The sequence below is a fragment of the Ranitomeya variabilis genome, chromosome 4, assembly GCF_051348905.1.
Source record: "Ranitomeya variabilis isolate aRanVar5 chromosome 4, aRanVar5.hap1, whole genome shotgun sequence".
Lineage (NCBI taxonomy): Eukaryota > Metazoa > Chordata > Amphibia > Anura > Dendrobatidae > Ranitomeya > Ranitomeya variabilis.
The window spans coordinates 547,375,133-547,395,886 of NC_135235.1; the positions used below are offsets into that span (position 1 = coordinate 547,375,133).

Below are 20,754 nucleotides of genomic sequence, written 5' to 3' on the forward strand. Positions count from 1 at the left end.
CAATGGGTTGTCATGACAGCCGAGGGTCAACTGATGACCCCCGTGACTGGCATTATGGAACTCCTTTGAAACTCTGTCTGTGGCTACAATGAAATCTCAAGACTATCAAGGGATTCTAGAGAGAAATGTGCTGCCCAGTCTCAGAAAGCTTGGTCTTAGTCCCAGGTCATGGGTCTTGCAACAGGATAATGACCCAAAATACATAGCTAAAAACACCCAAGAATGGCTAAGAGGAAAACATTGGACTATTCTGAAGTGGCCATCTATGAGCCCTGACCTAAATCCTATTGAGCATCTTTGGAAAGAGCTGAAACATGCCTTCTGGAAAAGGCAACTGTCAAACACGAGACAAATGGAGCAGTTTTGATGAGTGGGCCAAAATACCTGTTGAGAGATGCAGAAGTCTCATTGACTGTTACAGGAATAATTTGATTGCAGTGATTGCCTTAAAAGGTTGCAACAAAATATTAAGTTAAGGGTACCATCATTTCTGTCCAGGTCTATTTCAAGAGTTTTATTTTTTTTAAATTCTGTGGAAGCGTGGCTGAAAAGCAATGTCTGACTTCCATTTGTTAATTTTAATAGATTTTTTTTTCTTTAATACTTTTGTCAGATGCAAGTTATTTCTGTGACCATTGTGAGTTTTTCTGTCATTAAACGAGGGGTACCAGCAACTTTGACCACGTGCGTACATACACATACAGGCATATACATACAATTCATATAAACATACACAAACATTATGGGCTTTAGTACCCTTCCTTGGCTTGTCTCTAGTTCGGCACATGCTTTAATGAAACACTTCTGTAGTCGGAAGCAGCAGTGCACGGCGCGCGGAGTGATGTCACTTTTAGCAGACGCGGCTGCGGCTATGTATGCTAGCTATGAAGCAGCCGGGCGTGCAACCCTAGTTGCTCTCCTGCTCCCTGGCCCAGCCACTGTTCTGTGCATCGTGGCTGTCCAGCTGCTTGCGCGCATTTAAAGGGCCCTCGACCTTTTTTTTTTTTTCCTTCCTCCCCTCTCCTGCTCTTCTGCAAGGGCCCACCGGGAAATTCCCTGGCACCCCGCCAGGCCAGTCCAACTCTGTTTGCGTTGGTCTGGAGCACTTTTGACTCGGCTCACTGAAGTTGTTCTGAACACAAATGCATATTTCAATGAATGTCTCCAACACAGACTGGTATATATACATAACATAGGAGACACTGGGACTGGTGTATGTTCATAAGAAAAGATACCCTGGGACTGGTGTATTCATTACATAGGAGACAGTGCAACTGCAGCCTTTAGAAATGGGATGGGAGCGCAGAGCACCTTATCTCCGCCCACAAAGAATGAATAGGCCAGTGTCAAGGCATAACACTGTGCTGCATGTGCTCCTCAAGCACCGTCCCTTCTTCTGGGATTGGGAAGAAAAGACCACTCCTGGGTGCAGCAAGCCCCCATGATAAAGGTGGAGGCAGCACAGTTGTGAAAATCTGATGAAACAGCCACTCACAGACCTACCATTTCTCTCCCGGTGGGGTGCACTTACATAGTGCTGGGCAGCTCGCCTGATCTAATGTTCTAATAGTGTGGGCATCAGTAGTAGGGTGTAATCCAGGTACTGTACATATATCTGTATGACTGGCATATTCTACAAGACTTATCGTTATACCTGTAATGAGGTGGAGGGGGACCTCTGCGCCCCCTCTCTCCTTTCCGTGTGGCCTCCGTGCATTTTATGAAAAGATGTCATGTTTCATGCGTTCACTATGTGCTGTCATATGTCAAGATGTTATCCTACTTAGTATACTGCATTATGTCTGTATTTAGGTGTTGTGGGGAGTTCCCCTTTAATTGCAGTTGAACTGTATTGTGTTCCCCTGTACAGTTAGAGGCATGGACAGGAAAGTTTAATTTGGTGGGCTTGGCTAGCAGCCTCTAGAGAGCAGGAAGCTCCTGCTTCCAGTCAGTAGCCTGGGCACGTTTGCCCTGGGCAGATGTATAGAAGCAACCAGGGCATTGCCAGAGCCCAGACAGCATGGCCGGAGGCAAGATGCCTGTCCCCGTTCTGGACCCCCGGCTGGGGGAAATCTAAGCTGGGAAAACCCCAGGAGGGGGTAGAGACTGCTGCCCAGGACCACGGGCAGTGAAGCAGACACCGGAACCGTGTGGTGCCCCACCGAAGGGACTTCAAGCGTCCAGATTCCAGCGCATGGACTATCTCCTCTTTCGGTCACTCTGAGGTAGGCACAGGACTGTGCAAGTGCCCCGCTGAAGGGACTAGAAGCGTCCAGATTCCGGTGAGTGAAGTTTCACTACCTTTGCTTGTGAACGGTGACCGCTGCTGTGGCTGATGCTGAGACGGCAGTGAATAAAAGTAGGGAAAGAGCAGGAAGTCTCTATCGTATTTTCTCCAATCACCTCTTTCTACCTTGTTTATCCTATGAAAATAAAAGTTATCCCTGTTGGATTACTCCTGTGACCCTGGATTGTGATTGCCTGGACTGCAGTGACTGAGACAAAAGAGGTGTCTCGTCCTGTCTATTTCATGTACAAGGTCCTGGGGTGTATACTGACTATGGCTTAGTTGACTAGGCTAGGAATATCGCCCTGGGCCACCTTGTTACATATCTATCATTCTAGTAACAATTCATAACAACCCAGCCATGAATGGTATCTATGTTTCATCAGTATTTTGCACCCGTGCCGTCTCCACCGTTATCATGGCGGTCTGCTGCATCCTGCAGAACAACAGGATTGTGACCTGGTGTTGGTAAACACACCTGCCTTTTTTATTTATCTATTTTTTTATTTTATTTTATTTTTTTTAAACAAAAAAAGTTTTTCCTGGTATCATTTTAGTATGTATATAAGTTTTTATTCAATTTTTGGGTTGGGGCGGCAAAATGAAGACATTTCACTGGAAGAGAGAGGTCATCCATTACTGCCCGCCAGTTAAGCTGTCCTCATCATCAGTCGGTGGTCGGTTCCTTCTAAAGAATCCACACTAAAAAAATCACAAGACGTAGATTAAATTTAAGAGGGAGAGAAAATGAACCCAAATGGATGTTATGGAAACCAAGCTCAGCCAGTAATAGTGAGCATTTGCCCCACTCACCTTCCACATGACAAATATAAACAGCATCAGGATTAGCAGCCCCCCAAGGGCTCCAAGGATTATCCACCATAAGGGGATTTCCTTCTGCCCATCAGGGGTTACCCACTGGACCACCAGGTCAGCCTGCGAGCAGAAACATAGAATGGCATCATATATCATATATTTAGGACTACATAATCACCCAACTAGTAAAATTAGTGTTTTATAGCCAGACATAAAAAACAATCTGTCATTTAGATCTGTCAAACTGGCCCAGTATAGCTGAGTATGTAAGGTCCCAAAGCTTTATACAAACTGAAGGTCAGAAAACCTACAGAGGTCTGGTTGGTTATCAGGGCTTTAGGCTGGATCCTGTAAGGGACGCCTGTCACCTCGAAGTAGCCATTGGAGCGCAAAGTAAATCGCTGCTGTGGTCTCTGTACAATGGGAAAAGAGAACATAACATTTCAGACTGGATATAATATCTAGAGGCCAAGAGTATTCTACATAGCACCAGGTGCTCGATGCCATCTGATGGACACTGGGCATAAGCAAACATTTAAAAATACACTCCCATAAAAAATTGTATCCTCTGAATATATTGCAGTCATCATATTACAGTAGCATGTATACTTACAATTGTTTTGCCCCTCTACCTAGTAAATTCTTCTGTTTTCCATTAGGTCTATGACATCACGAGATTAAAAAACTGACTAGTTGAATCCTTCTAAGCGCTATGTAGAAACAGGAGGTCAATTTTCCCTGTACGAGTCATGAGTTACTGCAAAGTTCCTGGCAGGAGAGAGGAGGGAGCAGCTGGGTCAGGAGTTGAAGAGGGGAATGATAAATGCAGGGACAAGAAACTTCCTGTTTCTACATGGTGCAGAAAAAGGAGAAGAATTAGCTGGGCAGAAAAGCAAAATGAGCAATTGGAAGTACACAGTGCTATATAATATCATGACTGCATTATATTAACCTGTTACTTGCCAAATTAGCAATTTTTTATTTTTTTTTATTTTGAATGACAGATTTTTAATGATTTGGGTCCTAATGAATCAGAAACATAATTTGCAAAAAATTTTCAAGTACGGATTTTTCAGAAAAGGGCGTCCCAATATTCAATTAAAAAAAATGACAATTACATGATTTCCTATTTTGTAAACATTCATTTTACAAACACAACACAAAAAATTGGACCTAATTATAAAAATTATAAAATCTTAGTTGCTAGAAGCTAAAGATTAGGTGTCCCAAAAAAAGGACATTGGTAGATAATGGGTTTGAGGATAAAAACTTTAATGGGAGAAGTGCTTCTTTAAGTGATTCCTAATGTAATGTATTTTAGCACATAGATAAAGGTTTATAAAAGACAAGTTATACATAAACTTTTTTCTTGCAAACTATTTCGCAGGGTGCAATGCTCCTGTACCAGGATTGTACATTGGGAGCGGAAAATGTCTTGCATGGGTCCAATTGTTATTAATTAAACCCATGAGGACCCTTTATATATGATCATCAAGAAAGCCAAATAGGTTAAATTTCTCTAAGGGCTTGTTCAGATGAGCATATAAATGGTCAATTGTGCACCACACCCAACATACTGACCCATTATAGCCAGTGTGCCAGTACATGTTCCACACAGACCAGAGCAGTGAATGCAAAGTAAAGGCAACTCCAGCACCGGTTTTCGATGCAGACATCTAAATTCGGGCTTACCTTGAGGAAGCTTGAGACCCACAGAATAGAATCAAGTTTTAGCGTTGCTCTCTGCCCTCTTTCCATATCATGAATGACACATTTTATCTCCCAGCAAGATGAATTAACACAATTCTGAAGCACAAAAAAGTTAAAACTCCACAAATTGTCCACTTATATGTCTTAAAGAAGTTTCAGCAAATAAAGGTTACTCTACATATAGTCATGCAGTTTTCTTTCTGTACAAATTGCTCTTGGTTTTACAGATTTATACTTGCTGACCTCCATTAAATATTTTCAGGGGATGAAAGTTATTCCAAGTCCAGTGATGGACACACAGGAACTCAGTCTATTAGAAGACATAGTTCTCTCTATACCGTAACGAGGACAGGACAGATGTCCAACCACTGCACGACTACTTGAATGACAGTAACCAGAGACCCAGAAAAAGGACTGGAATTGATACATTGCAGACTTTAACAACTCACTATACAAACAATAACTTTATTTGCTAAAACCCTTTAACATTTTATATTTACCTATCTGACACGACGAGCCATTTCCTACAGAGACAGCAGATGCTCAGTGACATCCATTAATGGCAGCCCTTACCATAATGGGTTGCCAGTAGAGATCAGTAAATTAATTTTATGAAAATGTAACTTGCTTTAAATTACATTTTTTCACAAAAAAATTCAGATTCACCATATTTAGACTTGGTGACCCAAAATGGTGACCCACATCATAGACGCCAATGTCATGCCTGTAGACTATGCAGCGTGGGATGTGCTAGAGGCCTAAAAGTCATCACCGGAAAACCAGAGGGAGTGAACACAGAATCATGTGAAGGGTGAACATGGGTAATGGGGTGGGTGAGGGATGACCCTGTAAGGTAAACTGCACTGTACCTGGTGCTATACTAGAATGATCATCCTTGGTACATACCAGCAGAATGGGTAGTTTAGGGTGGAGAACATCTTCTGCAGTGGTTTTGTTTCCATTTTCTGACATTACAACATCCTGTTCACCTCTTGGCAATTCTCTCCTATTCACTCTATGACTGTCTGCCTTGCTGACAGGGGCCACAGTTGGCTGCATAAGCTAAATATAAAAACAAATCCTATAACAAAGATTATAATCACAGATTTATCTACAAAATATTTGGCTTCAGAACAAGTTAGCAAATCCACTGGAGCAGCGGTGAACTTGAAAGATAATCTGCAGTTAGAGACACAGATTCTCATTAATGTCTACTGTAAAAAAAATCAGAAACCCAGCTAGAAATACGGCGTATCCTTTGGGAAAGAAATTTGGAGCATAAACAAGTGTTGGCATGTGATAAGATGGTGGGATCCACTGACCTGTAGAGCATTTATAGGTGGCATGGGAGAACATTTCATGTTGTCGTCTATCATCAGACTGAATGGGTACAGAAACAGATCCCCTTCATAGTCCTCGGGGCTTTGAATGACTAGTTGAACGTGGACAGTGCCCGGCCCACCATTGTGCAGCTACGGAAGAACATAAAATAGATAATAGTGTAACAGGCAGCATACAATGATACCTAATATTCTAAAAGGGGATTATTTTTATTAAGTCGACCCCCCTCGTGATTCGGAATCCAAACTATGAGCCTGAACAAAAGACTCAGAAACGCTGTGGTGTGCCGAGCCTATCCAACGATTACGTGGTCAACCAATTACTGTTGTAAGATAGCACTTACTGCATGTGTTGGGGACACTCCCTTACCAACGGGATTCAGTCACACAGGCACAATTTTCTCCATTAAACAGTCCTTGCAGTTTATTTAGGCATCATAAACCACCATGTTATACATCACACACATATAGTTCATAGTACATGGCTTTAACCACTTTTCAGACACTACACCCGCCAGTTCTCCTCTGACTAGTTCCCGGGGGTGTCCATGCACTGTATCAATGTCTCTACTCACATAGCACGACATTAAGTTGCAGTCTCTAAGCACGCTGGACCTCCCTTCCTCCAGTTACCGTGGGAGACCACACAGTTCATTAACTTCCATGGAACATCATAGGCACTAACAGCCTGTTTCACTGGCAGAAACTCATCTGCCCATAACCCCCTTTATCTGGAGTTACCTTACAGGAGCTCCTGCTCCACACACTGACTCCTCGTCAGTCTTCTCTCCCAGGGAAGCTGCCTAACTGGGATCACCGTCCTGGACAATGCCTTGCTCACCAGGCCACCCGACACTTCCAGACCCACAGAAGGACGGTAGCTTCCCCACAGTAGCCATCACAGGCTCTGCAGGACCATGACCTCACCCCATGCTCTTCAGGAATCCAATCCTACTCCCAGGACTTTCCAACACAGAGGCCATCCAGGTCCACGGCCTCCACGTGTGCTATTCAGGACGTCCGTCCTACTCCTAGGCCTCCTCCTAGGCCTAACACACAGACCTTCAGGTATGCAGCCTCTCCGTGTGCTATTCAGGGATCCGGTCCACACATAGGACCTCCCTACACACAGGCCTTCAGGTTCATACACTCATACACTCTGACCATGTACCTATACCTCAGTCACATTATATCACTGTAGTCACCCCCATAGGTGGGAGGTGTGTGTGGTTAGTCAGACCTGCCCAGCTCTCCGACTAACCCTGTAAGCCTCCCTTTACAACTACACAAACACTTGTGGGACTACAGGTCCTAGAACAACAGCATTACTGGCTTACAGCGCAGATCTCCTCTGCGACAGATACCAACCATTTACAATAATGCCGGTCACTGTCTCACCATCACAGTTACGCTTGCAACTGCCATGCACTCCCATGGCTTCAATACGCCTCCGTGTGTATTCTGAGGAGAACATACAGCACCCCCTAGCTGCAACAGGAGTCACTGCCTCACACTATGTAATACTACAGATGTGGCCTTTCCCGACGAGGTTGATTTGTGTTATGATACAGCATAGTCATACGTAGAAATAATCTATAGAAGTTTCTGTGGCCTCAAAGCAGCACCACAAATTTTCTATTGACTTGTTAGAAAATAAGCCACATTTCTGCTTATGTATCTGTTCACACATGTGAAGTCAAGTCCAAATACAGGAAAATGTTTACCTCATAGATCTGTGTCACCATTTCTCCTCTATCACTGGGGTTTGTCGAATCCTCTTTTAGCTCCCAGTTGGGTAATGGGAGAATGACTTCTGCAGGGTGAATGCTCCTATTTCACAGAGAATTGAAAATAAAACATTTTGCAATTGTCACACTGACCACCAGGCCTAATATTAAACTCTTACTTTCTGTTTTACACATGGACATTGTCAGCAAGGAATTAAAATAAAATCTGGTTGGATAGAATTATATAACCTACAGAATTGGCAGCAAACCAGTGGGCCAGTGAAGTGAGAGATGTAAAGAAATGGTGGTCATTATCAGCACATGACACAAAACCTACAAGTGTGACCACACATGTATAAAAGTAACAACTTTATTGGTTAAAAATAGGGTTGAGCGAAACGGATTGGACAAATTCAAAAATCACCGACTTTCGGCAAAGTCGGGTTTCATGAAACCCGACCTGATCCTAGTGTGGGATCGGCCATGCGGTCGGCGATCTTCGCGCCAAAGTCGCGTTTCGTATGACGCTTTCAGTGCCATTTCTCAGCCAATGAAGGAGGACGCAGAGTGTGGGCAGCGTGATGACATAGGTCTCGGTCCCCACCATCTTAGAGAAGGGCATGACAGTGATTGGCTTGCTTTCTGCGGCGTCACAGGAGACACTGATGTGTGAAACCGGCCTAAAAGGCATTGCATGAGATCATAAGAAAGATCTCTATTTTTTTCTACAACAGCTCAGACCCATTCACATAAATGATGTCGAGCTGTAACAATATTGTGTGGGAGCAGCGCTATTACTAGGATCAAAAGAACAGCCTTTTTAAACTAATGAAAACTCTTTGCGTGTCCCTACTGTATTGTGCATTAAAGGGGTTGTTCCCTTTCAAATAATGTTTGGCCCTGACTACAGATGGTAAAAAAACAAAAGACAAAATGTTCTGTACTCGCCTTCCCTAGGTCAACCAGTGAGTTTTGCCACTGCTCCCTGTATCTGGCGTAGATTGCGGCACTGACATCACATCAACAGTTCAGCAGACAATCAATCAGTGAGTTCAGCGGCTTTGAAGGGGGAGTTGAGTCTATACTGGGAGATCCCCTTAGCTAATTGGCTGCCACTTTGTCAACAGGACATCAGCGCCGCAGTCACTGCAGACCCTAGGAGCTGAGGTGGAGACTAAATAGTGGACAAGGGAAATTTGAGTATAGCGCGGTTTGTTATTTTTTAACAGACTGCAGCCTGGGCCAAACATTAGCTGAAAGCGAGAAATATAACCTAGAAAGACAATGATGAATAGATACACTTTAGCAAGTAACAAATAGAGCAGAGGCATGTGCCCCAGGTGCATCCAGCAGGCTGGCGCAGTGCAGCTGCCTAATGCGGCGGTTCGAGATGTCTCCCGCGGCGGCTGCATTTTGCTGCCCCCAAAACTGGGAGTCTGCCGTTCTCTTGACAGCTGGCTCACAGAACGTGCAGCGCGCTGTCTCCAAGACGTCTTTAAGACGTGACTACAATTGAAGCTCTGACTGTTGGGTCAGAGCGACGTCAGCAGCGTAATCAGGTCATGTCATGCTGTTGACGTCACTCGCCGGCATGCAGAAGGGCGGAGAACATTGGTGGTATGAGATCCACACTAGTGGAGCTGAAGACACCGAAGATTAAACGTAACAGGGGAAGATTTAGGGTGTGGGAGATTTATTGTGCGTGTGTGGGGAGATTTACTGTGCTGGGGGAGATTTACTGTGTGGGGGGAAATTTACTGTGTGTGGGGGGAGATTTACTGTGGTGGGGAAGATTTACTGTGGTAGGGGACAGATTTACTATGTGGGGGGATTTACTGTGTAGGGGGGAGATTTACTGTGTGTGAGGGAGAGATTCGCTGTGTGTGGGGGGAGATTTACTGTGTGGGGGGAAATTTACTGTGTGTGGGGGGAGATTTACTGTGGTGGGGAAGATTTACTGTGGTAGGGGACAGATTTACTATGTGGGGGGATTTACTGTGTAGGGGGGAGATTTACTGTGTGTGAGGGAGAGATTCACTGTGTGTGGGGGGAGATTTACTGTGTTGGGTAGATTTACTGTGTGGGTGAGATTTACTGTGTGTGGGGGGATATTTACTGTGTGTAGAGGAGAGATTCATTGTGTGGGTGGGAGAGATTTACTGTGATGGGGTAGATTTACTGTGTGTGAGGAAATTTACTGTGTGGGGAAGATTTACTTTGGATGGGAGAGATTTAGTGTAACAAGGGATGGGGGACATTTATTGTAATGGGGAAGATTTGAGGACACGAATTTGGAGAGCAAGAAAGGGACAGGTGCAGACATAATATAGGGAGCGGGAGAAATTTAAAGACATAATATGAGGAGCAAGGAGTGAGATGGTGGGCATGTATGAGGAAACATTATGGGGGATGGGTGCATACACAGTATGGTGAATCAGGAGATGAGTGCAGACACAGTATGGTGAGTGAGGGAATGGGTGCAGACACAGTATGATGAGTGGGGGGTGGGTGCGGACACAGTATGGGGCGCAATGGTGATGGGATGGGTGCAGACTGTATAGGGAGTCGGGGGATGTGTGAGGAGGCAGTTTGGAGAATGAGAGGGTAAATGTATGAGGAGGGAGGGGGAAACGTGTCAGGAGACTATTGAGGGGAATAGCATGAGGAGACAGTATGGAGAGAGAAAAGTGTGTGTGCACAGAATAAAGACTGAGTAGTGTGTGTGTGGGGCAGCATATGGGTACAGTGTAAGTCCACAGCCAGGAAGGGATAGTAAGCCAAGAAGGGGGAGTGTGGTGAGGGGGAACAGTATAGAGACAAGCCCTATAGGTGGGACTCAGTGTGAGAGGATAGTGGGAAAAGGGGGTCCAGTATGGAAAGGAGAGGGCAGTGTGGAGAGCATGTACCATAACAGGGACAGCGTGGGGTCATATTTTGTGCAGGGAATATAGTGAGGGGAAATCATTTATTCAGGGGCTCAGTGGAGGAAAGATATTTTTATTCACGAGCATTATAATGACATTGCTATCTTTAAGGGCGTCATGTGGGGATGTGCTGCAAAACACCGGAGAAGATGGAAATCTGCATCTGAGACGAGATGTGGATAAGACGTCTAGTCACAATGTGGCCAGAAGTTTACAAATCACATGCTTGTGCAGAGGAGAATAATAAAAGCGTGCAGTGCATACTCTGTGAGAATACAGAAGCCTGTAGTCACATAGTGTGACTGCAAACTTTTATTTCTAACTTGAACAAACCCTTTAATTATAAAATGAAGCCCTGCAGCCAATCCTAACAGCATGTAATATCCTCACTGCCAGGATTCAGCTCTGCTTACTGGTTCCATCAGTCATCACATGGCAGCTTCACTCATATTTTCAATCTTACGTTCACGGGGCAACAAGCTTTTGTTCCAGCTTTTCTCAGTTTTTCTCTGACGATTGAGAGAATTAGGAAGCGCAGCTCATCGGCATATGACTGTGTAAATCGCATGTGTGCTTGGGGGGGGGGGCGGGATACCAAACTGAATTCTTGCCCAGCTGTTAAAAAACCTGGATACACCTCTGAGATAGTCGTAATACATGTAAAAACAAAGGGTACGTCGTTGATATTTTTTTAATCAAAAAAGAGTAAAAGTGATCTCGACACAACCAGGTGTGCCCAATCAAGACAGATCCTAACTCTACTGACATCTCGCTGTGTGCTAGCAGGTGATATTTGTCTCTTAATATCCACAGTGTGAATGTGCACCCACACATTACAATTATACCAATATTTGTGCTGACCCATGTTTTTGGTTCTTTGTACTTTTGTGGGTGTATGACCCCCAGCCAGTCAGGCCAAGGTCCTTCTGTGCCCCTGTCTGTTTTGAGGCCTGCTGGCACATAGTGAGGTGAGATGATAGAGTTAGGGACCATTCTGATTGGGTACGCCTTGTTGCGGTGGGGTGGCTTTTACATTCTTTTAATCAAAAAAAGTAAAACTAAGTACCCTGTGTGTTTTACATGCATTACTGCTATTTAATTTCTTACTGTAGTGCATCTATTCATTGCCTTTACTCTAGGTCATATTTGTTAATGGCCACCGTGTGAATGTACACTTACACATTACACTTATACCAACATACGTTATTATGGCCCATGTTTTCGGTTTTGCATGCATTGCATCTGAAAGGGTACAACCCCTTTAAAGGTTGATATTCATTTTTGACCAACCAATACACCTAATCTCACCTAATAAACATTGTTCCATCATTCCAGAATCACTCTAGCAGTTGGTAGGAATCCTATTATCCACACTGTACCTGCTTTATACCCGAAGCTTTCTTTTATCAATAGGCTACATCCATTTATAAAAATCCCTTACAAACATACTTACCCTCTGAGGTCAAGTGACATTTTCACTATGATGTCCAAGTGTACCCAAACTATTGGGCTGCTTGAGTTGTGACTGTTTCGGCTGAAAAGTAATAATACCTATAAGCTTTCATGTTATATTTTCAATATGTGCCAACATTATTGACCTATACACTTTATGCTCAAGTTAATGGCGCTAAGCAGCTTCACACCAGTCACCACTAATGGACAAGAGTGGTGCTCTTATTTTTATCCTTGGTAAATGAGCAAAACATTTGGTAAGGGACAGAATGGCTCTTGCTGGAATACCTTGTACAGGGTTATTTACATCTCTATTATGTAATACTGAAAAGGTGAAGAAGAACATAACCTGTGGAGGCTCTCAAAAAGGCTAGAAACAACCAAGTTATAAGATTATTTTCCATTTTTCTGCCAGATAACTCATAATTTTACAGCTGAGCAAAAGGTTTATCAAAACCCTAGTCCTTCGGTTATGTTGGTAGTCTGTGGATTGCTGATGTGCTAAGACCCGGCATCCCTGGCACCTCCCGATTAGTAGACTCGCAGACTTCATTCATGTCACAATGATGACAAGGGTTCAGCATCAGCAAGTCTTTTTGCGCAATTACAGAAAATTCAGAATGCTTAGTCTTTCCTTAAATGTACTATTCTGACTCCATAACTAGGCTGCGAGTGTGGGGCTCTTGATACACAGCTTCTAAGATGTCTCTATGTATCGTTACTTACACAAAGAGATTTCATCAGATAGCTTAACTCGACTGCAGGATGCACGTATGAAGATTCCAGAAGAAGGTTTATTTTCAAGCTGAATTCTTGAATGCTCAATTACAGTAGCTTGTTCCTGACCACATGTATTGCTTATCCCTTTAGTACTTCTGCCTATTGTTGTTTTTTGACTCGGCTTGTTTGACCACTCTCTCGCCACTTGGTGGCGCCTATGCTGCTGCTCTGTGGTGCTTCTCTGTGTACGCAGTCTCACTTCCTTCTCAAGCTCCCTCTGGTGGAGGTTGCGTTATACTGCACTGCAGCAGCATGACACAATAAGGATGTAAATTTTTTTTACACATTCCTACGTTTTGGCCTAGTAGTTTTTTGTTAAATAAATGACACAGTGTAAATTGTCATGTGTTGTTCACCCGCGGTGGTACCACATTTTCTTTTTTTTATTATATCTTGATACAAAAAAACATAAAATTCAAGGAGGGTGTTCTTAGTTTTCCTTATGACTATATATGGAGGATTTTGAATGCTGTAAGAAAGCCTGCGCCTCACCTCTTTATCTGCATCGGGAATGAAATGTTGCTTCCACTCTCTTCCAGCTTACTTATGGTCAGCTGTAGTGTAGCCGGTATCTATAATATATGCCGGGAAACAGTGGAAAAAAATGTAAAACAATTGTTGGAAAACACTAATGATGATGATGGAACCGGCACAATCAATAAGTAAGGTTTATGTGACTTCAACCAACATCACACAATACACAGGGTTACATGCAAGCTAAACGGGTGGTTGTTCATTTTATGGGAAAAAAAAATGCATTAACCCTTTTCTTCTAAAGACAGTTTTTAGCTTCATTGACCAGCCAAATTTTATTTAAATCTGAACTGTGCCACTTTATGTGGTAATAACTCTGAATTTCTTCTACAGGTCCCAGTGATTCTCAGAATATTTTTTCACGATACATTGTACTTTATTATAATGGTATATTTAGGTCAATATGAATTGCATTTATTTATGAAAATATCTGAAATTTCAAGAAAATTTAGGGGCAAAAAAACTTTAGTTTAAAACTTTTAATTTTTATGCCCATAAAATAGTCATAGCCCAAAAATAGTTAATAAACATAATTTACTATATCTCTACTTTACATCAGGGTGAGTTTTTAAACTTTTTTTATTAGGATGTTAGAAGGGCTAAAAGTTTAGCTGCAATTTTCCTTTTTCATGCCGGAGTCACACTAGAGCGTAATACGGATGAGTGCTATGCGACAAAAGCCTCAGTGACTACTGCTGACGACACTTAGGCTGTGCAGACTCCCCGCCTGACACGGTGAACTTGACAGCGTGGGAAAATGTTCCAAAACTTTCCCACGCTAATCAGTTCATATCCGGTCAGGGGGGGAGGCTGTGCAGGCAGCTTTTCATTCATTCCCCCGTCGTTTACAGCTCGGCTGGTAGCATTAGCACCGCTCCGGGTTGTAAACTTAACCCCTTGAGATGGATTGCAGCATGGGACTTGACTGTACAGCGGACATGTATGGAATATTGTTGCTTTTTTATTTTGATTTTTTTTTTACAAAAGAATGAGGGCTTCGCTTGGATGGAGAGTGTAATGAAGATGTTAAACCTGTGTGTTTCATTATTTAATTAAAATACTTTATTCTTAATGTGTCTATTTTTAACCCTTTCATACTATTGGATTAATAATGGATAGGTATCTTATTGACACCTCTCCATTATTAACCAGGCTTAATGTCACCTTACAATAGCAAGGTGATATTAACCCTTTATTACCCCATATGCCACTGCTACTGGGCAGTGGGAAGAGAGAGGCTAAGTGCCGGAATAGATGCATCTTACAGATGCGCCTTTTCTGGGGTGGCTGGGGGCAGATTTTTTTAGCCGGGGGGCAATAACCATGGTCCCTCTCTAGGCTAATAATATCTGGCCTCAATCACTGGCTTTCCCTCTCTGGCGGAGAAAATTGCGCAGGAGCCCACACCAGTTTTTTCCCTGAATTAATCCTTTAATTTAACACCAACAGCTCGGAAATTTTACACACACACACTACTAACATTATTAGTGAGGGACATATAAAAATCTAATGGAGATTCCATGGTGTACTGTATGTAAACCATGTCTCCTGTCCTTTCGTGTTCGATAATGATTTTACAGAACCCGACAATTTAATTATCGGCTATTCTGCTATCTAGCTCTGTAGGAAATATAAATATATATATATATATATGTATGTGTGTGTCACTGACATATATATATATATATGTATATACAGTGGGGCAAAAAAGTATTTAGTCAGTCAGCAATAGTGCAAGTTCCACCACTTAAAAAGATGAGAGGCGTCTGTAATTTACATCATAGGTAGACCTCAACTATGGGAGACAAACTGAGAAAAAAAAATCCAGAAAATCACATTGTCTGTTTTTTTATCATTTTATTTGCATATTATGGTGGAAAATAAGTATTTGGTCAGAAACAAAATTTCATCTCAATACTTTGTAATATATCCTTTGTTGGCAATGACAGAGGTCAAACGTTTTCTGTAAGTCTTCACAAGGTTGCCACACACTGTTGTTGGTATGTTGGCCCATTCCTCCATGCAGATCTCCTCTACAGCAGTGATGTTTTTGGCTTTTCGCTTGGCAACACAGACTTTCAACTCCCTCCAAAGGTTTTCTATAGGGTTGAGATCTGGAGACTGGCTAGGCCACTCCAGGACCTTGAAATGCTTCTTACGAAGCCACTCCTTCGTTGCCCTGGCGGTGTGCTTTGGATCATTGTCATGTTGAAAGACCCAGCCACGTTTCATCTTCAATGCCCTTGCTGATGGAAGGAGGTTTGCACTCAAAATCTCACGATACATGGCCCCATTCATTCTTTCATGTACCCGGATCAGTCGTCCTGGCACATTTGCAGAGAAACAGCCCCAAAGCATGATGTTTCCACCACCATGCTTTACAGTAGGTATGGTGTTGGATGGATGCAACTCAGTATTCTTTTTCCTCCAAACACGACAAGTTGTGTTTCTACCAAACAGTTCCAGTTTGGTTTCATCAGACCATAGGACATTCTCCCAAAACTCCTCTGGATCATCCAAATGCTCTCTAGCAAACTTCAGATGGGCCCGGACATGTACTGGCTTAAGCAGTGGGACACATCTGGCACTGCAGGATCTGAGTCCATGGTGGCGTAGTGTGTTACTTATGGTAGGCCTTGTTACATTGGTCCCAGCTCTCTGCAGTTCATTCACTAGGTCCCCCCGCGTGGTTCTGGGATTTTTGCTCACCGTTCTTGTGATCATTCTGACCCCACGGGGTGGGATTTTGCGTGGAGCCCCAGATCGAGGGAGATTATCAGTGGTCTTGAATGTCTTCCATTTTCTAATTATTGCTCCCACTGTTGATTTCTTCACTCCAAGCTGGTTGGCTATTGCAGATTCAGTCTTCCCAGCCTGGTGCAGGGCTACAATTTTGTTTCTGGTGTCCTTTGACAGCTCTTTGGTCTTCACCATAGTGGAGTTAGGAGTCAGACTGTTTGAGGGTGTGCACAGGTGTCTTTTTATACTGATAACAAGTTTAAACAGGTGCCATTACTACAGGTAATGAGTGGAGGAAAGAGGAGACTCTTAAAGAAGAAGTTACAGGTCTGTGAGAGCCAGAAATCTTGATTGTTTGTTTCTGACCAAATACTTATTTTCCACCATAATATGCAAATAAAATGATAAAAAAACAGACAATGTGATTTTCTGGATTTTTTTTCTCAGTTTGTCTCCCATAGTTGAGGTCTACCTATGATGTAAATTACAGACGCCTCTCATCTTTTTAAGTGGTGGAACTTGCACTATTGCTGACTGACTAAATACTTTTTTGCCCCACTGTATATATACTAGCTGAAGAGCCCGGCGTTGCCTGGGCATAGTTAATATCTGTGGTTAGTTATAGCACCTCACTTCTCTTATTTTCCCATCACACCTCTCATTTTCCTCCTCACATCTCTCATTTTCTCCCTTACACCTCTCATTTTCCCCCTCACTCCTCTTATTTTCCCCCTCACTCCTCTCATTCCCCCCTCACTCCTTTCATTCCCCCCTAACACTTGTCATTTCGACCTCACATCTGTCATTTTCTGATCACTCCACTATTTTCCCTCACTCCTCTCATTTTGCACTCACACCTTTTCACTTTCACCTCACACCCCTCATTTTCACCTCACACATCTCATTTTCCCCTTAGTATATACATGTTTGTCATCTCCCTTATATATAGTATACACCTGTATGTCATCTCCTGTATATACTATATACATGTATGTCATCTCCCCTGTAAGTAGTATATACCTGCTCTATGTCATCTCCTCCTGTATATTGTATATACCTATGTGTCATCTCCTCCTGTATATAGTATATACCTGTATGTCTTCTCTTCTGTATATACTATATACCTGTATGTCATCTCCTATATATAGTATATACCTGTATGTCATCTCCTGTATATAGTATATATCTGTATGTAATCTCCCCTGTATATAGTATATACCTGCAGTATGTCATCTCCTCCTCTATATACCTATGTGTCATCTCTTCTTTTATATAGTATATACCTGTGTGTCATCTGCTCCTGTATATAGTATATACCTGTGTGTCATCTCCTGTATATAGTATGAACCTGTATGTCATCTCCTCCTGTATATAGTATATACCTGTGTGTCATCTGCTCCTGTATATAGTATATATCTGTGTGTCATCTCCTCCTGTATATAGTATATATCTGTGTGTCATCTCCCTTGTACATAGTATGTACCTGTATGTCATCTCCTCCTGTATATAGTATGTACCTGTATGTCATCTCCTCCTGTATATAGTATATACCTGTGTGTCATCTCCTCCTGTATATAGTATTTACCTGTGTGTCATCTCCCCTGTATATACTATATACCTGTGTGTCATCTCCCCTGTATATAGTATGTACCTGTATGTCATCTCCCCTGTATATAGTATATACCAGTGTGTCATCTCCTCCTGTATATAGTATATACCTGTGTGTCATCTCCCCTGTATATAGTATATATGTGTGTTATCTCCTCCTGTATATAGTATATACCTGTGTGTCATCTCCCCTGTATATAGTATATACCTGTGTGTCATCTCCCCTGTATATAGTATATATGTGTGGGTCATCTCCCCTGTATATAGTATATACAGTGGGGCAAAAAAGTATTTAGTCAGTCAGCAATAGTGCAAGTTCCACCACTTAAAAAGATGAGAGGCGTCTGTAATTTACATCATAGGTAGACCTCAACTATGGGAGACAAACTGAGAAAAAAAAATCCAGAAAATCACATTGTCTGTTTTTTTATCATTTTATTTGCATATTCTGGTGGAAAATAAGTATTTGGTCAGAAACAAACAATCAAGATTTCTGGCTCTCACAGACCTGTAACTTCTTCTTTAAGAGTCTCCTCTTTCCTCCACTCATTACCTGTAGTAATGGCACCTGTTTAAACTTGTTATCAGTATAAAAAGACACCTGTGCACACCCTCAAACAGTCTGACTCCAAACTCCACTATGGTGAAGACCAAAGAGCTTTCAAAGGACACCAGAAACAAAATTGTAGCCCTGCACCAGGCTGGGAAGACTGAATCTGCAATAGCCAACCAGCTTGGAGTGAAGAAATCAACAGTGGGAGCAATAATTAGAAAATGGAAGACATTCAAGACCACTGATAATCTCCCTCGATCTGGGGCTCCACGCAAAATCCCACCCCGTGGGGTCAGAATGATCACAAGAACGGTGAGCAAAAATCCCAGAACCACGCGGGGGGACCTAGTGAATGAACTGCAGAGAGCTGGGACCAATGTAACAAGGCCTACCATAAGTAACACACTACGCCACCATGGACTCAGATCCTGCAGTGCCAGACGTGTCCCACTGCTTAAGCCAGTACATGTCCGGGCCCGTCTGAAGTTTGCTAGAGAGCATTTGGATGATCCAGAGGAGTTTTGGGAGAATGTCCTATGGTCTGATGAAACCAAACTGGAACTGTTTGGTAGAAACACAACTTGTCGTGTTTGGAGGAAAAAGAATACTGAGTTGCATCCATCAAACACCATACCTACTGTAAAGCATGGTGGTGGAAACATCATGCTTTGGGGCTGTTTCTCTGCAAAGGGGCCAGGACGACTGATCCGGTTACATGAAAGAATGAATGGGGCCATGTATCGTGAGATTTTGAGTGCAAACCTCCTTCCATCAGCAAGGGCATTGAAGATGAAACGTGGCTGGGTCTTTCAACATGACAATGATCCAAAGCACACCGCCAGGGCAACGAAGGAGTGGCTTCGTAAGAAGCATTTCAAGGTCCTGGAGTAGCCTAGCCAGTCTCCAGATCTCAACCCTATAGAAAACCTTTGGAGGGAGTTGAAAGTCCGTGTTGCCAAGCGAAAAGCCAAAAACATCACTGCTCTAGAGGAGATCTGCATGGAGGAATGGGCCAACATACCAACAACAGTGTGTGGCAACCTTGTGAAGACTTACAGAAAACGTTTGACCTCTGTCATTGCCAACAAAGGATGTATTACAAAGTATTGAGATGAAATTTTGTTTCTGACCAAATACTTATTTTCCACCATAATATGCAAATAAAATGCTAAAAAAACAGACAATGTGATTTTCTGGATTTTTTTTTCTCAGTTAGTCTCCCATAGTTGAGGTCTACCTATGATGTAAATTACAGACGCCTCTCATCTTTTTAAGTGGTGGAACTTGCACTATTGCTGACTGACTAAATACTTTTTTGCCCCACTGTATCTGTGTGTCATCTCCTTCTGTATTAGACCTCGTTCACACGTTATTTGCTCAGTATTTTTACCTCAGTATTTGTAAGCTAAATTGGCAGCTTGATAAATCCCCAGCCAACAGGAAGCCCTCCCCCCTGGCAGTATATATTAGCTCACACATACACATAATAGACAGGTCATGTAACTGACAGCTGCCGTATTTCCTATATGGTACATTTGTTGCTCTTGTAGTTTGTCTGCTTATTAATCAGATTTTTATTTTTGAAGGTTAATACCAGACTTTTGTGTGTTTTAGGGTGAGTTTCGTGTGTCAAGTTGTGTGTGTTGAGTTGCGTGTGGCGACATGCATGTAGCGACTTTTGTGAGATGAGTTTTGTATGGCGACATGCGTGTAGCAACTTTTTGTGTGTCGAGTTGCATGTGACAGGTTAGTGTAGCAAGTTGTGTAACCCCTTTCTCATGTACAGCACCATGGAATTAATGGTGCTATATAAATAAATAATAATAATAATAATCTCCTCCTGTATATAGTATATACCTGTGTGTCATCTCCCCTGTATATAGTATATATATGTGTGTCATCTCCTCCTGTATATAGTATATACCTGTATGTCATCTCCTCCTGTATATAGTATATACCTGTGTGTCATCTCCCCTGTATATAGTATATATGTGTGTGTCATCTCCCCTGTATATAGTATATACCTGTGTGTCATCTCCTCCTGTATATAGCATATATCTGTGTGTCATCTCCTCCGGTATATAGTATATACCTGTAAGTCATCTCCTCCTGTATATACCTGCAAGTCATCTCCTCCTGTATATAGTATATATCTGTATGTCATCTGTATATATTATATATCTGTGTGTCATCTCCTCCTGTATTAGACCTCGTTCACACGTTATTTGCTCAGTATTTTTACCTCAATATTTGTAAGCTAAATTGGCAGCCTGATAAATCCCCA

General features: G+C 42.6%; 1 protein-coding gene across 1 annotated transcript in view; it reads right to left on the bottom strand.

Annotated features, from left to right (window-relative positions):
* Nucleotides 1-2,495: 2,495 nt before the first annotated feature.
* Nucleotides 2,496-20,754, bottom strand: part of ITGA2B (integrin subunit alpha 2b) — a 107,585-nt gene continuing 89,326 nt past the window's right edge. Inside the window, exons 23-31 of the mRNA XM_077252590.1 lie at nt 13,529-13,608; nt 12,258-12,338; nt 7,878-7,983; nt 6,136-6,285; nt 5,720-5,875; nt 4,796-4,909; nt 3,415-3,516; nt 3,101-3,223; nt 2,496-2,989 (exon numbers count right to left, since the gene is read on the bottom strand). Of these exons, the coding sequence (XP_077108705.1) occupies nt 2,924-2,989; nt 3,101-3,223; nt 3,415-3,516; nt 4,796-4,909; nt 5,720-5,875; nt 6,136-6,285; nt 7,878-7,983; nt 12,258-12,338; nt 13,529-13,608 (978 nt within the window). The 3' untranslated portion in view covers nt 2,496-2,923. The remainder of the gene's footprint in view (nt 2,990-3,100; nt 3,224-3,414; nt 3,517-4,795; nt 4,910-5,719; nt 5,876-6,135; nt 6,286-7,877; nt 7,984-12,257; nt 12,339-13,528; nt 13,609-20,754) is intronic.